The following is an 18,538-nucleotide window of genomic DNA, read 5'->3' on the forward strand; positions in this document are numbered from 1 at the left end:
GCGCGGCTAGAAGCCTTCCAAAAGCCATCTATTATTCAGAATAGCTTCGCAGCTAGTGGTCTAGTACTAGTCGATACAGAAAGAGTACTTTCAAAGCTTAATATCTCTATCCGAACGCCTTCACCACCGTTAAGCCGGCCAAGCAGCAGATCTAGCTAATTCACACCAAAAACGCCTAGAATAGTGATTCAGCTACAGAAGCAAGCTTCATTGCTAAAGGATCTACTACACCGGCGGTTAAATACCCCTCCGAGCCCAGTCAACACTATAGTGAATCAGATAATTAAGGGCGCCTATCTATCCTTACATACCGCTGCATTACTCACGAAGGATAATACGAATCTACGCGCAGCTAATGAGAAGGTAGTCAATAAGCGCAATCGGTCGCATAAGCAGATACCCTGCGAAGAGGGTTTGACCGTCGAAGAGGGCCTACAGCTAGCTCAGCAGCTAATTCAGCCAGTAGAAGCTGATAAGGTAGTATCGCATGAACAGCTCGATCTGCCTAATCAGCCGATTCAACCGGTCAGGAGGGCTCCGCCTACCTGTAGTGGATGTGGACAAATTAGGCACAGGATTACTTCATGTAAAAATCGTGTTATCTAGTTAAATTAATAGGTGTTGGTTGGGATAATCGATTTTGAAATTTTCTAATGGGGGTAGGTGTCCCGCTCAACCGGGTGTCCCGGTCAAGCGGGAATTACGTTAGTCACTGTATATAAGCTGTAATGACGTTTAAGACCTAATTTCTAGCCCCTAGGTAGTCAATTCAGAGACAGCTTAATTCTATTCCGAACAACTCCTGATATAATAGTCGATGACCTTCGTATATGAAGGTTAGAATATATCGTACTACGCAGAAGTTCTGTTAGGATTGAAAATATCTACCTTCTTGCTAATTTCTTTACGACAGTGAACCACCAACCATTCGCTCATGCAACTAAATAGGACCTCTACATACGAAGATTATATTTGCTTATTACACAACCTCGTATTGCTTTATGATCTCTCGCATCCTGACGTTTCACTCTCTTTCCTGTTTGAGAGAAGAGACTCTATATAAATTGGGCCATAAGGAGGAGGCTTCATGCTCCTCAAGAAACAGTCTCTGTTGCAATCTGACTTAGTGCTTTTCTCTCCTACCTAGTTGACAGGCTTACTACCCTACAAGTAGTTAACCCCAATAACACCAACGTTCCGTTTGTATCCACTCAATATGGCGAAAATGGTATGACGTCGGAACCCTAGAAGATCTTTGGCTATGGTGACCTTAAAAGAGTATGAAATTTTTCACAGAGAGACCCGCAAAGTGGCTAATAGAAATGCATAAAACTCGTAGTCCACGTAGGAAATATACACCATCACCTTTGCTTTCGTAGATCTGCCAAACCTGGCCAATAACTTCAGAAAAACGGAGAATGCTCCTAGGAGCGTCTAATTTAAGATATGGCAAATTATCAAATTAAGCAGTGTCCACTACGTACATCGCCCGTAAAGGGTAAGATCGCTAAGTCAGTAGCAAAATCATGACGCCAACGCTGTATTGTTAGGATGGAAAATGAAAATCTGTAAAGGAAGCAATCATACAGGGATCGAGCTAGCGTGGCGCGTTTTATTGAGCTTGCTTACTCAAGTCCTCTCTGGGTGGGCTTAGTAAGCAAATCGGGATGTTAACTTAACGTAACGTAACTTAAGTTAGTTCACGGTTGAGCGAGCCACCCGGTTGAGCGGGCCACCCTAAAAAAACACTATACTAAACGCGATTTTTCAAGTCACAATATATCAATAACCAGAACATGTTTTTATTAAATTTTCAATCTACTATAACTCTCTAGTATTAGAAATAGTTTAGTATAACTGATATATTTAGAAAATAATTATTTACTTATATTACCAAAAATACGCCTCGATCGAACGACGAGGATATATATATCTACATTACTACACCCCGAAATATTTCTAGAGCCTATAAAAATATCCAGTATAATATATTTAATATTAAGATACCTTAAGACTATATAATTCGCCTTCGACGTTGAAGTATGAAGTTGTGAAATATTGCATTTAGTATAGTGTTTTGGGGTAGCCCGCTCAATCGGGTGGCTCGCTCGACTGGGAATTACGTTAGGCCACAGCTAATTGCTTAGTAAAGCTAGAGAGATACACAAAATATCACATTCTCCATAGTATTGTTATCCAGAGTGTAAAATACCACGTAGTATTGCCTCCGAAACAGGAGCCAATTGTAATCTGGACTTCGTACAGTTTGAGTACTCCATCGAGTGGTTGGCGATGGTTCCCAGCCACACGATCTATGGTGAAACACTCTGGCGTCAACATTTGACACCGAGTGGGGGTGTGGGGGTCCCTGACACAAGTCGCGTCCGAGGTAAGCATTTCACTCGAAATGGTTTGCCGAGCAATAATGAACTGAGAATTAGATACTGGAAAGGATATGTACGGAGTACAGCATGTACTGCGCTCCGTTACGGGGGTGGGGGCAAAAGTTCAGATACAGTACTCCGTACGTACGTCCGTACGGAGTTGTTGTAAAGGAGTGTACCCAAGAGACTAGGATGACGCCTCGCCACGTACGACCCTCAGAGACAGATCGTACGAATTACCCGACCAACGAAGGATTGATGAACAGTACGCGAGATCGGCTGCCAGATTTCGGCTTAGTCGCGATGGAATACCGAGATGGTCTGGTCTACTGTACTAGGGTTGATTAGGCAGAGCCTTAGCGGCTTGCGGGTGGCCAAAAATGCCGATTGGCGTCTACTTGACCCTGGCAGATTGGAAGAATATCGTAGGATATCCTGAACAAAGAAGAAGTGAGATGTAATAGTCTTGAAGATATCTCACTCAACTATCATACTGTATGATTTCGATCATTCGATATGCTCTGTCCATCCAAACAAACTGGATTCGTCACTCTGCACGTTCGCGCGGGCCGATCACCTGCTTCCGGTGTGATCGCATGACTAAGCGCCCTGGTTCGCCTCACTCTCCAACAAACCCCCCGATCTCTTCGCCTCTTGCTCGCCATCGGTGGAGATAACACCCACCGGAGTCTTGGACCCGTCTATTCTCTCCTTCTACAATTCCTTCTGTCGGTCCTTTTAGTCGTCCTCTGCCTCTCCCTCCTCGACCGCCACTGTCCGCTTCCCTCCAATCCGAAACCTCCCCGACCCGAACGCTTGCGGGGGTTGCCTCTATCCTTCAATCCCGTTGCTTGCTTTTGGTGAATGGCTTCGGAGATTTGCTATATTCCAGAGTGCTTCTGGGCTTGATCGATTGTGGTGACAATTGAAGATACAGACCCTGGCCATCGCAACTGACATTCCTTCAACGCCGTTTACGTCACTCAACATGGCCGAGTAAGTCCGCTGCAGGAAAAGGAGATCCGATGCGATGAGATTGCTGATATTCAATGCCAGTTTAATTGCCTTTCAAACATACCATCATAGTAATCTTCTTCCACCGTCCTCGACCATGATTCCGCGCCACGCCCATAAGCGGTCTCTGTCCTCCGAGCATCGGGCCCTCTCCCCCGATAGGACTGTGATCAAAGCCAAGTCCACGACTAATCTTTCCGACGTCGCCAAACAGCAGCACTCCAAGTTGGAAGAAAACAACTTTAATACTCTGCAGGATCCACGACTGGTCGTTCCCTCGGGAGTTTCATCTTCATCGTCATCCTCTCATCATCCCGACTTGAGCAATGAAGTGGCCGCCCTCAGTGTGAAGCTGATCCAAGCGATCAACAACCAGACTACGTTGGACGATAACCTAGTTGCCACGCGACAAGAGCTAGAGGCAGCACTGGGCAAAATTCAGGCTCTGGAGTTTCAGAATGAGAAATACCGACGAGACATTGCTGAGAAAGTTTACGTCAAGAAAGCCGATGCAGACATCGAGCTTATGCGGTTGAGGGGCCTTCTTGCAGAGGAGTGTGCCCAGCGTTCGACTGCCGAAAAGGCGAAGAAGTCGATTGAACAGGAGCTGGAGACTCTCACTGCTGATCTTTTTCAGGAAGCCAACAAGGTATGTCTTTTGGTTTGCGAGTCTTTGCACTTGCCCGGAGGAGCCGGAACTGACTGTATTCTTTAGATGGTTGCCGCAGCTAAGATTGAGCGTGAAGCGGTTGAGAAGAAGAATGAGCAATTACGCTCGCAGATCAAGGACACAGAGTCGCTTCTTGCATCGCAACAGGATCAATTAACAGAACTCAAGTTGGTTATGCAAGGGATGCACCTCTCCAGAGATGACTTGGATATTCGCACGAATGCCTCCACAGCGCCTCCATCCCCGGCTGGCCCACCACAATTGTCAGGCTCTTCCAAGCAAGAACTTGAGTTTGACAGCGCTGCTGCGCCCACTTGTAGCCGTGAAGAACTGACTCCCGGGCCAACTTGCAACTTCCCTGACGTGCTCCGTCTGATTTGCCGAACTGATCTGCAGGCCTACGACGATTTCAGAGAGTTGATGACGCTTCCACGGAGCTCGAAACCACCAAGTCGTGCGGGCAGCGGATCTTATGCAGGTCTGAATGTCATGAGCTTGGCGGGCTTTGCGACCGGCGGATCCGCCTCGACCACTTCCTCGCCTACCAAGGGTGTCACCCATTCCCCGAATGGGAGCCTCTCTTCGCAGACTGGCTCGCATATTCCCCTCAAGGAGACACGTTTCTACAAACGGGTGCTCATGGAAGATATCGAACCGACCTTGCGACTCGATCTTGCTCCCGGCATTTCTTGGCTTACCCGTCGTACTGTCTTGAGCAGTATCTGTGAAGGCACCCTTCTTGTGGAGCCTGTTCCTTCAGCGAGCAAGAAGTATGAATTCCCTTGCTCTGTCTGTGGCGAACGCAGACCTGGTGCCGAGAACGAGCGAACTCACCGTTTCCGAACCTCGGATAGCGAAACCGCCCAACGCTACTCACTGTGCATCCAGTGTCTGGAACGAGTTCGCTCATGCTGTGAGTTTACTGGCTACTTGCGCCTGATCCTTGACGGACACCTTCGCGCTGGAGATACCGATGAGGAGAAGGAGATATGGGACGAGACCGTCCGTTTACGAGAACGCATGTTCTGGTCTCGCATCGCAGGTGGCATTGTTCCATTGGTCACTTCGCCCGTTGAGTCTCATGGCGTCTCTCCTGAGAATGGGAATGACCAATACCTCCATCCAGCAGATAATGCCGTCGTGGAGTCGGAAGTCGTGGATGTGTCCCAAAGGACGGAGGTCCCTTCTGCAACCCTCGTCCGGGATCATGACGTGGCCAAGCCCATGACACCTGACCTTCCACGCCTCGATCAGCAGGGTATCGATGACTCTGCAGATGAAGCGCTCCAAAGGCGCAGCTCTGTTGCCTCTGACATCAGTATATATGAAGAGGCTAATGCGGACGTCGCAGACGGAAGCGAAGAAGTCGTCACTGAGCACCTACCGGCTACTCATGAAAAAGAAGACACCGATGCTAGCTCTGACAGTGGAACTACTGTCATCGACCCGCACACGCCTACTCATGAGCACAACGACTCTGAAGTAAAGGCCGGCATCACTGAACCTGTTGTGCAGCTGCCGACGTCCACTCGTGGACATGAGAGCACTGAGGTCGATGTCAACACCGTGGAGACTGTCGCTGAGCAGGTTCTGTCTACGCACGAACCAGAGAAGAGTGGCGTCAGCGAAAGCAGCTCGTAAGCTGCGCTGATCCCGTTTGAGAATCAATGAGTACGACGATCACCCGGCTAGCCCGGTGTTTCATGACCTATCTGACGCATTGCCTGCATACCTCATCAAAGACGCCGATAGACACACATATCTTCTTCTTCCGGCGACGCTGCATACCCCTTTAATTATTCATGTTTCCCAAATTCCCTCGGATGCATTCGCATCTATCTTCTTTTTCATTCTCGTCGATATCCCCCTTGATATGATATTCAGCAGCGCGCTTTTCCTCCATACCTGTATTATTAACCTTTTACCTTCGCATTCACATCCTTATTCTTATTATGTATACATACTAATGTTGTTCCCCTTGACCCTCGATGCTTTCCTGTCTTGATCCGGCTTCAGAGGCTTGCTTCTCGTTTCACATTGCTTTGTGTGATGTGACTTTTGGCTTGGGCGTCTTCGAAATGATAAACTAGTTGAGCTAGAATGAAGCTGACTGTGGATATATTCGCACCAACCATACTATCCTATCCTATCCTCACCTTGGTTCTAATGTACAGTCGATCTTGTAATCTGAAGGTCACCTGCCCTTCCCTCAGTCCCCAAACCCGATCCACGTGACTATCTGCACCGCCACAGCCAGGGGCCAACCAATCAGCTCCCTGCAAATTCCATCGGAGTTTGCCTGTTGGCCCCGACTGACTCAGCCAATTTCATTCCGAGTCTCCACCCCATACTTTTAATCTACTCAATTCCTCCTCCTTCCTCCAGCAGATTCCCACGTACACCGTCACACTCCCTCTCTCACACAAATCCCACGCCAAAATGCCTCGCCAACAACGCCGTGCCGCTCCCACTCCTGCGCGTAGCGCTCCCACCCGCCCTACCGCGGCCCCTGCCCGGCCCGCGCCTGCTCCCCAGCAGTCGCAGCCTCACTCGACCGCTGCTTATCCCCACCAGGCCGCTCCTCCCATGCAGCAGGCGGCTCCTGTGCAGCAGAGCTCTGGCGGCGGCTTCCTGAGCCAGGTCGCTTCGACCGCTGCGTAAGTTCTTCCTCTGCATTCTGATATCTTCAAACCCGAACTCGAAGCCCGAACCTCGGGAATACCGATCGCCTCTGCCTCCCCATCCGAGAAAATCCGGGGTCAGACCGATGTTTGGAAAATTCGCCGCTAACCTCTGTCTTTTGCCTGCGCTGTAGTGGTGTCGCTGCCGGTCACGTCGCTGCTACCGGTATCAGCAACGCCCTGGGTTGGGGCTCTAGCTCCCACGCCGCCCCCGCCGAGCAGGCTGCTCCCGCTCAGAACCAGGCCATGGACAACAGTCTGTGGCAGAGCAACGCTACCCAGCAGTCCTGGGAGAACCCTGCCTGCGAGACTGACATCCGCAACTTCCGTCGGTGCATGGATGAGAACAAGGGTGATATGTCTATCTGTGGTTGGTACATGGATCAGCTAGTACGTGTTGAGACTTCCTTCCTCCCCCCAGTAAATATTGGGCAAGGTACTTGTTTCAGAGAATGAATTGCTAATAACTGCTACAGAAGGCTTGCCAGGCTGCTGCCAAGCCCTACTAAGCGTATTTCCTGGCCTAGGCTGGAAGTTTGTCGAAGAGGGTTCTTGAATACGGCTGCGCTATCTTCATTTCTTTTTCTTTATCTTTTGAAAATACACGAGCAGTGGTTCCGCATGGAATGGCTCTGTGGATGTAATCATCTTGCATTGCGACTTTGATATCGCACTCTTGTACTCTATACCATCTCTCCTCGTTATTGAAATCAAATCATTATCTGTGGTCTGCGTTCCCCTGAGCTGATGGCATGAATTGTCCACTCGGGGGTAGACCATGGGACAAACGAAGAACTTCAAGACGGTTTTTTGATAGTATTGTTTCTACGTAGATCCGGAAGAGGATATTTCCAAGGAATGCCTCTAAGTCGAGCATGGTCGCCTGTTCTTCTACTTTGGATTTGGGAACCGGGGCATGATTCAATGTTCAGTAACGCTATTCAAATTGTAGTTCGCCACGACGCCTGTGCAAAGAGGGAAGACACCAAATCACGAGTAAGAAGATCGCTTGCTGAGTCCAACATTCACTGCTGAGCCTCTTGCAAAATGGTCAATCTCAAGGTTAATCGTCCTTGCGATTCTGATCCCGCGGCTCAAAATTCAGCTAGATGAATATCAATCAGCACAAGCTCAGCATATGACTCGAACGCAGTGAAAGACTTACCTGATTTCCATTGTAAAACTGGCTGTCATCACGTTCATTCTGCTGATCATGCAGCGTGCGGATATTCAATCCGCCCGTTCGTGGCCGTCGAGTACCCTCAGAAGACGGAGGAGTAGACGACGATGCTTGCGTCTCACTTTCCGGCGCACTTGAGCCATACCCAATGAACGAGCCCACTAGGCTAGTCGCCGAGCTTGCAACGGACGAAACCACATTATAGACGGCAGAGATACCACGTGCGGGTAAACCGGCTGCCGCGGATGCATAAGCCTCCGTGTAAGATGCGACAGGGACCATAACCAAGTTTGCAGTTGAGCCGAGGCCTAGATCTTGGAGAGCCTGGGATTCTTCGGACATGGAGAGCGTGCGGCTGGGTAGGGGAGTGAGGACGTGTTTGAGGTTGTAGGGCCGTTTGTCCTCGGTCATTTGCTCGTCCAGCCATGGACGTACGTCATTGCGAATTGTCTGCGTGGGTGTGAAGCTTGATCGGATGGAACGGCCATCGAATAGGCGTACTTGCAGTCGATACTGGCTGGGAGGGCCTCGGGGAGCTCGCGGCTGAGGATGTGGCTCCTCATCTTCAACGGTAGGCGCAGGGGGCCTACTAGTGGCTGGTTTGGCTGGTTTTTGAGACGTTGCCGCTTTCTTCTCTGGTGCCTGTGCTGGTTTCTTGCCTTGGTCTTGTTTCCCTGGCTGGGGCTTCGGGGGCGTGGGCTTAGGTGGTGCCTGCTTGACTGATTGGCTCTTGGACTGTGTGCTTTCTCGTGACTTATTTGGTGTAACGCTTGAAGCGGAGTTTGTGCTTTGCGGTTGCTGTCTCTGCGCCGAGATCATAGTGGCAGCGGATGGGTAAGTAGTCCGGTTTGAAGGCGACGTATTATTTACGGCAGTTGCGTTGGCTTGTGGTTGCTGAACAGGAGTCGGAGAAGGGGCATTGTTTCCATCTAGTACTGCGAGAATTCGGCTCTTAAACTCGTCCTTCGATACACCGGGCAGCAGATACTCCTCTGGCTTGCCATTCCTATGAAGAACGCGATTAGCTCTGGGCATTGTACAGACACATGCTTCATGCGCCACAAAAACACATACTTGATCACAATAAGAGCGGGGAACTCGGCGATCGGACAGAATGAGCTCAGGAACCCAGCTTCCTGCGTTCCAGCAGTGAGGCGCAACGAGACCGATTTGTCGCCGAGAGCTTGCGCAACCTTAGGAGTAGTCAGCACTGACAGGTTGCGACTCTGAGAGTTGACGTAAGCCATGAGCATACCTCATTATCTGTGAAATACTCTTCTTCCCAAGTCGAGCTCAACTGGGCATCATCTGCACGCCAAACACGATTAGCTGTGGCTGGAACCTCTGGATGCGGGGAGATACCGACCTCGGACAAAGCAAACCACTGCCTTGGCCTCCTTCACAGCGAGAGCAATGCCCTCCTGCAGTGTTCCCTCATAGAATACAGTCATGATCGCATGCCGTTGAATAATAGTAGGTTTGTCGTGGTGTTGTTGAAGCTCCAAGCTTGATTGTAGTGTAGCCAGATAGACTGCGGAGAGCAGCTCGGGGAAGCCGGACAGGCGTGACCGCCTCCGCCTGCCGAGACCCAAATTCGCGGCTGCTGCTCACTTTCTCTTTTTCTCGACTACGCCGATTCCCAATTACGCCCGGGACCTTTTTCGACTTGACCATGCGGTCGTTATTTTCAGTCCTTCAACGGACTGCTCCGGCAGCCTGGACTCTTCCAGTGCGTAGTGTGCGGACTAGCGCCCCTGCATGGAAGGTGGACTCAATCTGCACGAGATGCCGGCTACAGCAGAAGCGCCAGTTCTCGAAGTCGCGGCAGCTCACTGAGAGTCTGCTGAATGTCGACCACCCAGCAAAGCTTGTGCGGGTTAATCAGAAGCATGGCCCAGGCTTGATCATTCTTGGTTGGTTATATTCAACTTGCCGCATTGAAGCGACGCTAACTTACGACCTCTTTTATACAGCTCTGATCCCTATCATTGCCTTTGGCCTGGGCACCTGGCAAGTTCAGCGTTTGGACCGGAAGACAAAGATGATTGCCAAGTTTGAGGACCGCCTAATCAGGCCTCCGCTTCCGCTGCCGCCACGAATTGACCCCGATGCGATCGCCGAGTTTGATTACCGCCGTGTCTACGCTACTGGTCACTACCGTCACGACAAGGAGATGCTGGTTGGACCTCGCATGTACGAGGGCGAAGATGGATTCCTGGTTGTGACGCCTCTTGAACGTGGCGATGGCCAAAGCACGGTGCTGGTTAACCGGGGCTGGATCTCTCGAAAGTTGATGGCCCAGAAGGACCGGCCGGACGGGCTGCCACAGGAAGAAATCACCGTGGAAGGACTGCTACGAGAGCCGTGGAAGAAGAACATGTTCACGCCGGAGAACAAGCCCGAGGAGGGCAAGTTCTACTTCCCAGATATTAAGCAGATGGCTGAGCTGGCCGGCAGTCAGCCCGTGTGGATTGAAGAAACTATGGGTAAGATATATGGTCCTTAGAGTACTGTGACAAGATGCTAATCTCTTCTCAGTGCCCGACCTGATCGAGTCGTATGATCGTATCGCAAAGGGACGGCCTCTTGGCCGTGCCGCGGAAGTCAACTTGAGAAACAATCACGCCCAATACATCTTCACCTGGTGAGTCGAGCCCATCCAGATCCAGACGAATAATCGTCACCCGTTGCAGCATTCGCTTATATCGTTTGCAGGTACGGCTTGTCCCTAGCCACGTCCATCATGCTGTGGATGGTGGTGCGCAAGAAGCCCAATGATGCCCTGCGTCGAGTGCGCCAGAACCGCAACTGGTCATAGATTTCACCCTGTCAGCTTTTCTTGCATATTGCATTGGCGTTTCCGGATGTATGAGTATCCTTTTGCGTTGGTTTTAAGGCATTCATGGAGGCATGGCCAGTCTCATATCCTGCTGAAGCTCCTTGGGTAGATGCTTCTGAGCTAAGGAAAATACAGTTGTCGAGCTATTAATATGACGTTGTCTGAGAAAGTCAGTAGAATTCAAAATGCTGGAGTTGATGCGGCGATTGCTTACCTCCTCATCAAGGTGGTCACATCGCTCTCATCGATGGTTTTACGCCCAGCATGCTTGGAATACGCAGCCAAATCCTGGCTGACTTGTTCAAAATACCATGAAGACGCCTGTTCTATCGCCGCCAGCGCGGCTTTGTTGATTTTCGCCTTGGAACCAGCTCCCGTGCGGGCAAATTGACTGGCCAACTTCTTGACCACTCCGGCAGGTAAATTCGGGACGGGGATTCCGTGACGAGAAAGCTTCTTCTGCTTTCCATGCATGGGAAGTCCTTCGTCCCGCAAGCCACCCCCAATAATCCCAGGACTCTGGCTCGGAGATGCTCCTGGTGCGAAGTGAAGTCCAAACCCAAAGCCGCCAGCCGCGAGATTGTCATCATCCGGTGGCGTGGCAGGGCCTGGCTGTATGTCGCCTGGAGATATTTGAAACCCGGTCATGTCACCAATGTCCTCTTCCAAGGGCCCTTCACCCACAGGGTTTGCGTTTGGCGATGGAAAGTTCATGTCGAAATGAAACCCACGCAAGTCCTCGGTCTCTCCCCTATTTGTGAAATATTAGTCCCTATATGTAACATAGAAACATGGAATGCCCTCTCTCTCGCATAAACTTACCCTCGATCGAAATCTACCCCGCTGATCATCGTATCATCCCCAAAACCGTCATCACCTAGGATGCCGGTCTCGTCTCCAGCATCAAAATCGCTCTCTAGTCGGGTCTCTCCGAAGTCATCGCTCATCCATTGTCGTTCTTGATCTCGAATGGCAAGATCTCTCCGAGGGAACTCGACAGACTGATAGGTGATATCATCGTCGTCAAGGGCGATCGATAAGCGGGGCGGGGGTATATCCGGACTGCCTTCTTCGCTGCCTTCCACACTTTCTTGCATAGGAAGAGAGAGCCGTGGTCGCTCCAGTTCGGGCTCATTGTCCAGTTCCTCGATCTCATCTATCGGCTCCTCCACGGGCTTCACTTCCTCCCGAGGCGATGATTGAATCGGTCTGGACACGGGTGCGAGTGCTGGTATCACCAAGCTTGTCAGCTAAATAACACGAAAACAAAACGATCACTCGTGGAATGCGCATACTTCTTCCAAGATTCCTCAGGACGTCGAATGTGGTCTCGCGCTGGACTCGTCCGCTCCGTCGACGATCGCGACCAGGTGTGTTCGCGGCACGTTGCTGTCGAGCGCGGAGCCCATATGGAGTCGATGGTGCCATGGAAGCCCTTGGTCGAGGCGTGTACCGGGAAGCAGATCTTTGTGCGGACGGTGTGGATGTCGTAATAAGGCGACTGGGTGTGAGCGGGTAGCGCGTATGACTCGGGAGGCGCTGGAGCTGTGAAAATCAGTTAGCAAGGTCGTCCATCTTCTCCAAAGAGTATAAACTTGCTCCAGTCAATGTGGTCTCGCCAGAGGGTGTATTGGTCCCAGCTGCCGAGTTGCCCACTGATCGGCGGCTGCGCGGGTTAGGAGTCGACATCTCCGAGATTGAAAAAGGACAGCAACTAGAGAATACAACTCCCAGGTCTCTGGTATTTCTCAAACCTGCGGTAGATCTGCAATGGAGACGGAACTTAGAGGCAGGCCTCGCTGGTTGAAGAACTGCGGAGTTGGCGGAGCGCGTGTTGCAATAACATTGCGGGCCCGAATATGATTGGCCACGGCTTATCGATAAGGCCTGCTTAATCAGCCGCATTGATTCGGGACTTTTTTTTGCGACGCTCGATTTGAACTTCTTGAACAGCGCCAATCGAGCTTCAAGGTCTCTTGATCACGAAGAAGCAAAGCTATTACACATTATGACCGAAGCAGAAGCCCCAAAAGGGCTTTCAGCCAAGCTCGACAAGAAGCGTAAGCGCCAGGCCGAGGAATCAAACAAGCAAGGCAAGCCCGAAGCTGCGCCTGCGGCCGCTGGCGGAGACGAATCGAACAAGAAGAAGCGCAAGAAGAACAACAAGAAGGGCAAAAAGCAGCCTGAGCAGGATGTGAAAACGCAAGAGCGCAAAGGTGGCGTTGACGAGTCCATTGGGAAGATGGATGGGCGGTTGTTGGCCGATTACTTTGCTCAACGGGCGCAGAAGCTCGATAAAGAGCTTTCCGCGGTGGAATTGAGTGATCTTTCAGTGCCCGGTGTGTATTTTCTTTTTGTAAATTATTCATTAATGACTATTTCGGGTCACTGACTGTTTTCAGATTCTGCTTTCCTTGACACCACCTCGTTTTCCGATTCCAGGACTTTGGACAAGCTTCCCGATTTCCTCAAGGTATTCAGCCCGAAGGGTGTCGACCTTTCAAAGGCGTCAGAGAAGAAGGGTACTCCTCATACATTGGTTATTTCTGCTGCTGCACTCAGAGCTGCAGATGTTGTTAGGTATTTGCGATCATCTCGTGGACTCTCAGTCGGTCCGTATATTGGTGCTGATAATTGGACCATTTAGGGCACTTCGAGCATTCCAAACCAAGGAGGCCATTGTCGGGAAATTGTTTGCCAAGCATATCAAGCTGGAGGAAGCGAAGCAGTTCCTCGAACGTGCACGGTACGATACTTCGGTCGTTTCGACCACACAGCAAAGCTTGTTCTAACTGGGCTTATAGGACTGGAATTGGGGCTGGCACACCGACTAGGATATCTGATTTGATTGAGTGTGGTACGTATGCTACAACGGATGTTTATAATGTTGTATTTACTAACCTCGGTTCATGTTCAGGTTCTCTCAAGGTGGACGAGTTAGAGCGTATCGTCATTGACGGGTCCCATATCGATCAGAAGCAGCGCGGTATCTTCGATATGAAGGAGACTCATCTACCGCTGTTGCAGCTACTGACTCGGCCGGAGCTGCGCGACCGATATGGCGCTTCCAAAAAGAAAGTGCAAATCTTGATGTTCTGATTTCTTCGCATGATTTTCTCTATAAAATATTCCATAGGGCGGGGCGTTAGTGTATTTTTTGAATTGACAATGTACACCAAATTTCATCACATCACTGGACAGCAGTTGCTTTGTTCACGAAATGCCTATCGCCGCCAAAAAGGGGACCCTACAGATGGCATATGAATGTAGTATCCGGAGGCTGACGTTCATAGAACATCTGAATGCCAACCAGTATGATTGCGGTTGGCATTCAGTATGATTGCTGTCCCATTGAGACGTCATCGAGTCGTACATCTCTTTTGGGCCATGAAATGCAGCGGAATTTATAGCATACGGTTTCAAGGCTCACCATTCGGCAAGGACCCGATTTAGAGCCAAGAACCTGCCAAAGTCAATCAAGTCGTAAGGTACAAGGATGGCCAGGTTTTGGTCCCAGAAGACTACAATGCGTAGCATAACTATTTCCAAACTAGAGCTTAGCAAATTGAAGAGATATTATCTTGAGTCTACCTTGTAAATATACTACGGTAGCTTTCAAGCATTGTGTCTTCCCTTTATCCTAGTCCTCGGCCCTTGCTATGGCTATCTCCCCATTGAACAGCATTACACTAAATCGCCAAGCGCTGCCAGCACACTACCTCAACTTTTGCTATGTCCCTTTGAAGCTTGCCCAGATCAATAATCAAGCATGGTGATAGGGCTGGGTCTAGTGGTTTTATCTCCTCACAATATGTTTTCTATATACTGTACTTTCTAAGCCCCGCCCTTCTCCCGCCTCTGGTCCATTTTCGAGACCTCTCATACTAAAGCCCATGAGATCAGAGTAAATACAGTTTCATATGCATGCATACATTAGAGTAACTATATAGAGAAGGCACATATGTAGTGATACTGCAGCAAGGACACATCAAGAGTGGAGAACCTGCAGATCTCTTCCCCAGAAAACAGATTACCCGATCAGGTAAGAGGGTGATAACCCCTCACCGCCTCAGGCGCAGCCGGCAGAATCTAAATTTCTGACGAGTCTCCGCCCAATTTTTTTTCGGAGTGGAGCTTTCATTATTTTGCGATTTTCTAATTTTCATTTATCCAATTTACCTGCCGAAGATTGTTTTGGCGGAGGACAAGGCTTATCGTCTCACAAATTGCATCTATCCTTACTGTCTCACTAATTTCACAATGGGCGACAAGAAGCGCAAGCTCGCCGAGGATGCCCCGGCCGATGAGGTCGCTCCGGAGGGCAAGAAGATGAAGAAGGAGAAGAAGGACAAGAAGGAGAAGCGCAAGGCCGAGAAGGAGGTAGAGGTCGATGCCGTCCCTGAGATCTCTGTGCAGGAGAAGAAGGAGAAGAAGGAGAAGAAGGACAAGAAGGACAAGAAGGAGACGAAGGAGAAGAAGGAGAAGAAGGAGAAGAAGGAGAAGAAGGAGAAGAAGGAGACGAAGGAGACGAAGGAGAAGAAGGAGACAAAGGAGAAGCGCAGTGCTGATAAAGCCAACCTGGACGAGGAGGCTAGAGCCGCGAAGAAAGCTGCCAAGAGAGCCAAGTACGACAAGAAGACTTCTAAAGAAGACTCTGCGACGAACGGAGACAAGAATGAGAACGAGGCCGACGCTCCAGCTACTGCTGATGCTGATGCTGATGCAAGCGCTGAGACCGCCGACGCCGACAACAACGTCTCACAGAAAAACTCCCGTTTCATCTGTTTCGTCGGTACGTCCAAGCCACCCGGGCTCAATCGCGACAACCAACAAAGATATGCTAACAATAACTGCTTGGCTAGGAAACTTGCCCTACTCCGCAACCCATGAGTCCCTCAGCAAGCACTTTGAGAAGAACCCCCCGGCCGAAATCCGCGTCGCAACTAAGAAAGAAGCCCCCTCCAAATGCCGCGGTTTCGCCTTCATCGAATTCGACAATTACGATCGCATGAAGACCTGCCTCAAGCTGTACCACCATTCCATGTTCGACGATGGCAAGTACCCGCCTCGCCGGATGAATGTTGAGTTGACGTGAGTCGATCCCGTTTCCTTTTCTTTTCCCTCATCCTCCTTCCTTCTCTGTGTGTGTCCCACTAACAAAAATCTACCAGTGCCGGCGGCGGTGGCGCCAACTCAGAGCACCGCAAGGCCAAAATCCAAGCCAAGAACGAGAAACTCAATGAGGAGCGCCAGCGCAACGCAAAGGAGACTAAGAAGGATAAGAATAAGCATGATAAGGTTAAGCCCGCGCGTTCCGGCGCTGCGGCTTCCGGCGCGAATGCCGTTGCTGTCGATGCTGCTGCTGAAGATGACCGGTTCGCTGGTATGCATCCCAGTCGTCGGGGCCGGATCTAGATGGTATCGTTCTAGGGGTGTTGGGTGATGTGGTGGTCATGGCTGGCCTATTGGACTTTGTGGGACTGGGCCTTGGTTCCTGCAGTCTGTGGTCGGTCGCTTCTTTACTTTTTGTCTGTTGTTTTCGTCTGTATATGCTGGGATGGGGACTGGAAAAGTCTGTTGTGCTTTTTATGATTTTGATAGAAGATACCATTTGCTTGTCTTCTGTGCATGGTGAATGCGATATTACGAGCATATAAGCATGAAGGATGCTCGTTTCGAGTTTCGAGTTTGGATATTTCCAGTCTTCAAGTTGGCATGTGTGTCCTTGTAAATTCCACTAGATCATGGTATGAGCTCTAGCGATATAATGCGAAGATCAAGTGAGCGCAGAGAATAGACAAGATTGTTACAGACTACCTAACCTAGCTCTATAAGAATATGAATAAGCCCATACCCAAAAGGGAGGATGTGTCATACTATCCGAGGCATAGTTAACACTTTCTCCCCCAGCCAATGACCGCAAAGAAAACAAGGAAAAACACAATGAGATGAGAGAAACAGAAGGGAACAAAACGAGTCAATGGATTCATCAAGCAAGGCCCAAAGAAAAGCCTCTGGCTACCGGACGCCGTATTAACTATAGTATTATTTCATTATAGCATACGCAAAAAGAGGGTGATGGCCCCATGCACACAGCACCTCTACAAGATCATGCATCTGTTCTTCCTCCCGGACTTTGTGAGGGGACGGGGGTTGAGAACGGCCCTGTAATGGAGAATTCAGTTAGCACTGTGTTCGTACAAGTCCGTTCTTCGCGGACGATCAATGTTTTCGATAGACGAGTCGTGGAGCTGTGAGGTGCAAGGGCTGGTTGCTTACCGGATAGCCTCGTCGAAGACGCTCTTCAGGTTGCGTTGGGTCAGGGCCGAGCATTCGAGGTACTTATGTGCGCGGATCTCCTTGGCCACGGCCAAGGCTTGCTCGTACGAGACGGGTTCCATCTTTCGGGAGCGCAGGGCCTCGGTTGTTGCGCGGTCATCGCGCAGGTCAAGCTTGGTGCCGACCAGAATAATGGGGACGTTAGGAGCGTGGTGTTCGATTTCCGGGAACCACTGTAGATAACAAGAGTTAGTCGTATGATTTTCCAAGTTAGAGCATGAGCATGAGCATGAGCATCAGCGTCTGCAGGTGTTGGGTTCCCAGTGCCGATGTGCGATGGGCCAGGTTGGCTTGGTCGTACCTTGGCTTTCACGTTATCGAAGGATGGCGGGCTGACAATCGAGAAACAGATCAGGAAGACGTCGGTTTGCGGGTAGGATAGCGGTCTGAGGCGGTCGTAATCTTCTTGTCCGGCGGTATCCCAGAGTCCCAAGCTGATCGGCCGGCCATCGACCATCACACTGGCCGTGTAGTTGTCAAAGCTGTAGGGTGGGGCATCAGTAAGGTGGACTTCCCAGGGTAACTCCCCATTGATGGATGAGGAGACGGGGGGGCTGAAGAGAGACGGACACGGTCGGGATGTACTCTCCCGGGAAAGCATTCGTTGTGTACGAGATGAGAAGACATGTCTGTAGATCATCGAGAATCGCGAGTCAATTAAGGCGTTCTTCCATTTGAATTTGCTGCATTTATGTGTTTCGATCGGAGGCGCGACGATAGCAGTTTGGAAGTTCGGGGCTGAACATGTCCCGGGGGAGTGGGAATGCTTCAATACTGACTTTGCCGACAGCACCATCACCAGTCACGACGCACTGTTCCAAATTGCCGGGTTAGCTGGGCGCAATTCATCCGACTGCATGGAGCAATTGCTCACCTTGAGCGATTGAGTAGCCGGACCCGTCGCCATGGTTGTGTGAAGTTATGTACGAGAAACAAAAAAGGGGGCGATAAGGGGCGGGCGGTCCGAATGACAAGCGATAACGGGAAGGGGAACCCCCAAAGCGCCAGAAGAAAAGGAGAGATGTTGGGTCGAAGGTTCAAATGTCCTGGGATGAGTGTGAGCTTCAGGAGGCTTTGGGGAACGCAGCTGTAAGTTGGAGTTGGAGTTGGAGCTAGGGGCAAAAGAAAAGAGGGGAGGAGGGAGGGTGTGGAGACGAATGGGAAGATCTGAATCCTTCAAGGAGGGGCTGAACTCACCCGAGAGAGAGATGGGAAGAGTTGGCGAGAAGAATGGTGAGGGTGTCTGGAGGTTGGCGGAGGACAGAAGAGTAGGAGGAGGAGGAGGAGGAGAAGAAGAAGGAGAGGAGAGGTAGTAAGTGTAGGTACGACTCTAGTCTGGAGGAGACTAAGGACAAGGCCAGTGTTAATGAAAGCTGATCGTTTGGATCGTTTGGATCGTTTGGATGGAGTCCGTCCCCACTTCCATATTGA

The 18,538-nt window shown here is 50.4% G+C and overlaps 8 protein-coding genes across 8 annotated transcripts; 5 read left to right on the top strand and 3 right to left on the bottom strand.

The window, feature by feature from the left end:
* Window positions 1-3,372: 3,372 nt before the first annotated feature.
* On the top strand, window positions 3,373-5,709 carry N7458_001689 (guanine nucleotide exchange factor SEC2; the record flags this gene model as incomplete). The annotated part of the gene is made up of 3 exons (XM_056905072.1): window positions 3,373-3,380; window positions 3,441-4,047; window positions 4,114-5,709. The coding sequence occupies 3 exons, from the start codon at window positions 3,373-3,375 to the stop codon at window positions 5,707-5,709; spliced, it is 2,211 nt and encodes a 736-aa protein (XP_056769179.1).
* A 798-nt stretch (window positions 5,710-6,507) lies between these two features.
* N7458_001690 (coiled-coil-helix-coiled-coil-helix domain-containing protein) lies at window positions 6,508-7,258 on the top strand (the record flags this gene model as incomplete). The annotated part of the gene is made up of 3 exons (XM_056905073.1): window positions 6,508-6,725; window positions 6,884-7,139; window positions 7,226-7,258. The coding sequence occupies 3 exons, from the start codon at window positions 6,508-6,510 to the stop codon at window positions 7,256-7,258; spliced, it is 507 nt and encodes a 168-aa protein (XP_056769180.1).
* A 554-nt stretch (window positions 7,259-7,812) lies between these two features.
* On the bottom strand, window positions 7,813-9,380 carry N7458_001691 (UBX domain-containing protein; the record flags this gene model as incomplete). The annotated part of the gene is made up of 5 exons (XM_056905074.1): window positions 7,813-7,854; window positions 7,915-8,935; window positions 9,004-9,155; window positions 9,185-9,273; window positions 9,296-9,380. 5 exons carry the CDS (start codon window positions 9,378-9,380, stop codon window positions 7,813-7,815), a joined length of 1,389 nt encoding a protein of 462 aa, XP_056769181.1.
* A 221-nt stretch (window positions 9,381-9,601) lies between these two features.
* On the top strand, window positions 9,602-10,747 carry N7458_001692 (cytochrome oxidase assembly protein SHY1; the record flags this gene model as incomplete). The annotated part of the gene is made up of 4 exons (XM_056905075.1): window positions 9,602-9,842; window positions 9,903-10,415; window positions 10,468-10,573; window positions 10,645-10,747. 4 exons carry the CDS (start codon window positions 9,602-9,604, stop codon window positions 10,745-10,747), a joined length of 963 nt encoding a protein of 320 aa, XP_056769182.1.
* An 82-nt stretch (window positions 10,748-10,829) lies between these two features.
* N7458_001693 (uncharacterized protein) lies at window positions 10,830-12,457 on the bottom strand (the record flags this gene model as incomplete). Its single annotated transcript, XM_056905076.1, has 5 exons — window positions 10,830-10,929; window positions 10,983-11,519; window positions 11,591-11,996; window positions 12,047-12,313; window positions 12,364-12,457. The coding sequence occupies 5 exons, from the start codon at window positions 12,455-12,457 to the stop codon at window positions 10,830-10,832; spliced, it is 1,404 nt and encodes a 467-aa protein (XP_056769183.1).
* Window positions 12,458-12,776: 319 nt separating this feature from the next.
* On the top strand, window positions 12,777-13,867 carry N7458_001694 (uncharacterized protein; the record flags this gene model as incomplete). The annotated part of the gene is made up of 5 exons (XM_056905077.1): window positions 12,777-13,107; window positions 13,171-13,348; window positions 13,416-13,514; window positions 13,573-13,625; window positions 13,686-13,867. 5 exons carry the CDS (start codon window positions 12,777-12,779, stop codon window positions 13,865-13,867), a joined length of 843 nt encoding a protein of 280 aa, XP_056769184.1.
* Window positions 13,868-15,028: 1,161 nt separating this feature from the next.
* N7458_001695 (uncharacterized protein) lies at window positions 15,029-16,183 on the top strand (the record flags this gene model as incomplete). Its single annotated transcript, XM_056905078.1, has 3 exons — window positions 15,029-15,560; window positions 15,631-15,859; window positions 15,940-16,183. The coding sequence occupies 3 exons, from the start codon at window positions 15,029-15,031 to the stop codon at window positions 16,181-16,183; spliced, it is 1,005 nt and encodes a 334-aa protein (XP_056769185.1).
* Window positions 16,184-16,869: 686 nt separating this feature from the next.
* Window positions 16,870-18,014, bottom strand: racA (putative Rho GTPase Rac; the record flags this gene model as incomplete). Its single annotated transcript, XM_056905079.1, has 6 exons — window positions 16,870-16,933; window positions 17,048-17,280; window positions 17,409-17,589; window positions 17,678-17,736; window positions 17,887-17,919; window positions 17,982-18,014. 6 exons carry the CDS (start codon window positions 18,012-18,014, stop codon window positions 16,870-16,872), a joined length of 603 nt encoding a protein of 200 aa, XP_056769186.1.
* Window positions 18,015-18,538: the final 524 nt, after the last annotated feature.

The sequence above is a fragment of the Penicillium daleae genome (genome assembly GCF_028827525.1).
Source record: "Penicillium daleae strain IBT 16125 chromosome Unknown utg000002l_segment0_segment0, whole genome shotgun sequence".
Lineage (NCBI taxonomy): Eukaryota > Fungi > Ascomycota > Eurotiomycetes > Eurotiales > Aspergillaceae > Penicillium > Penicillium daleae.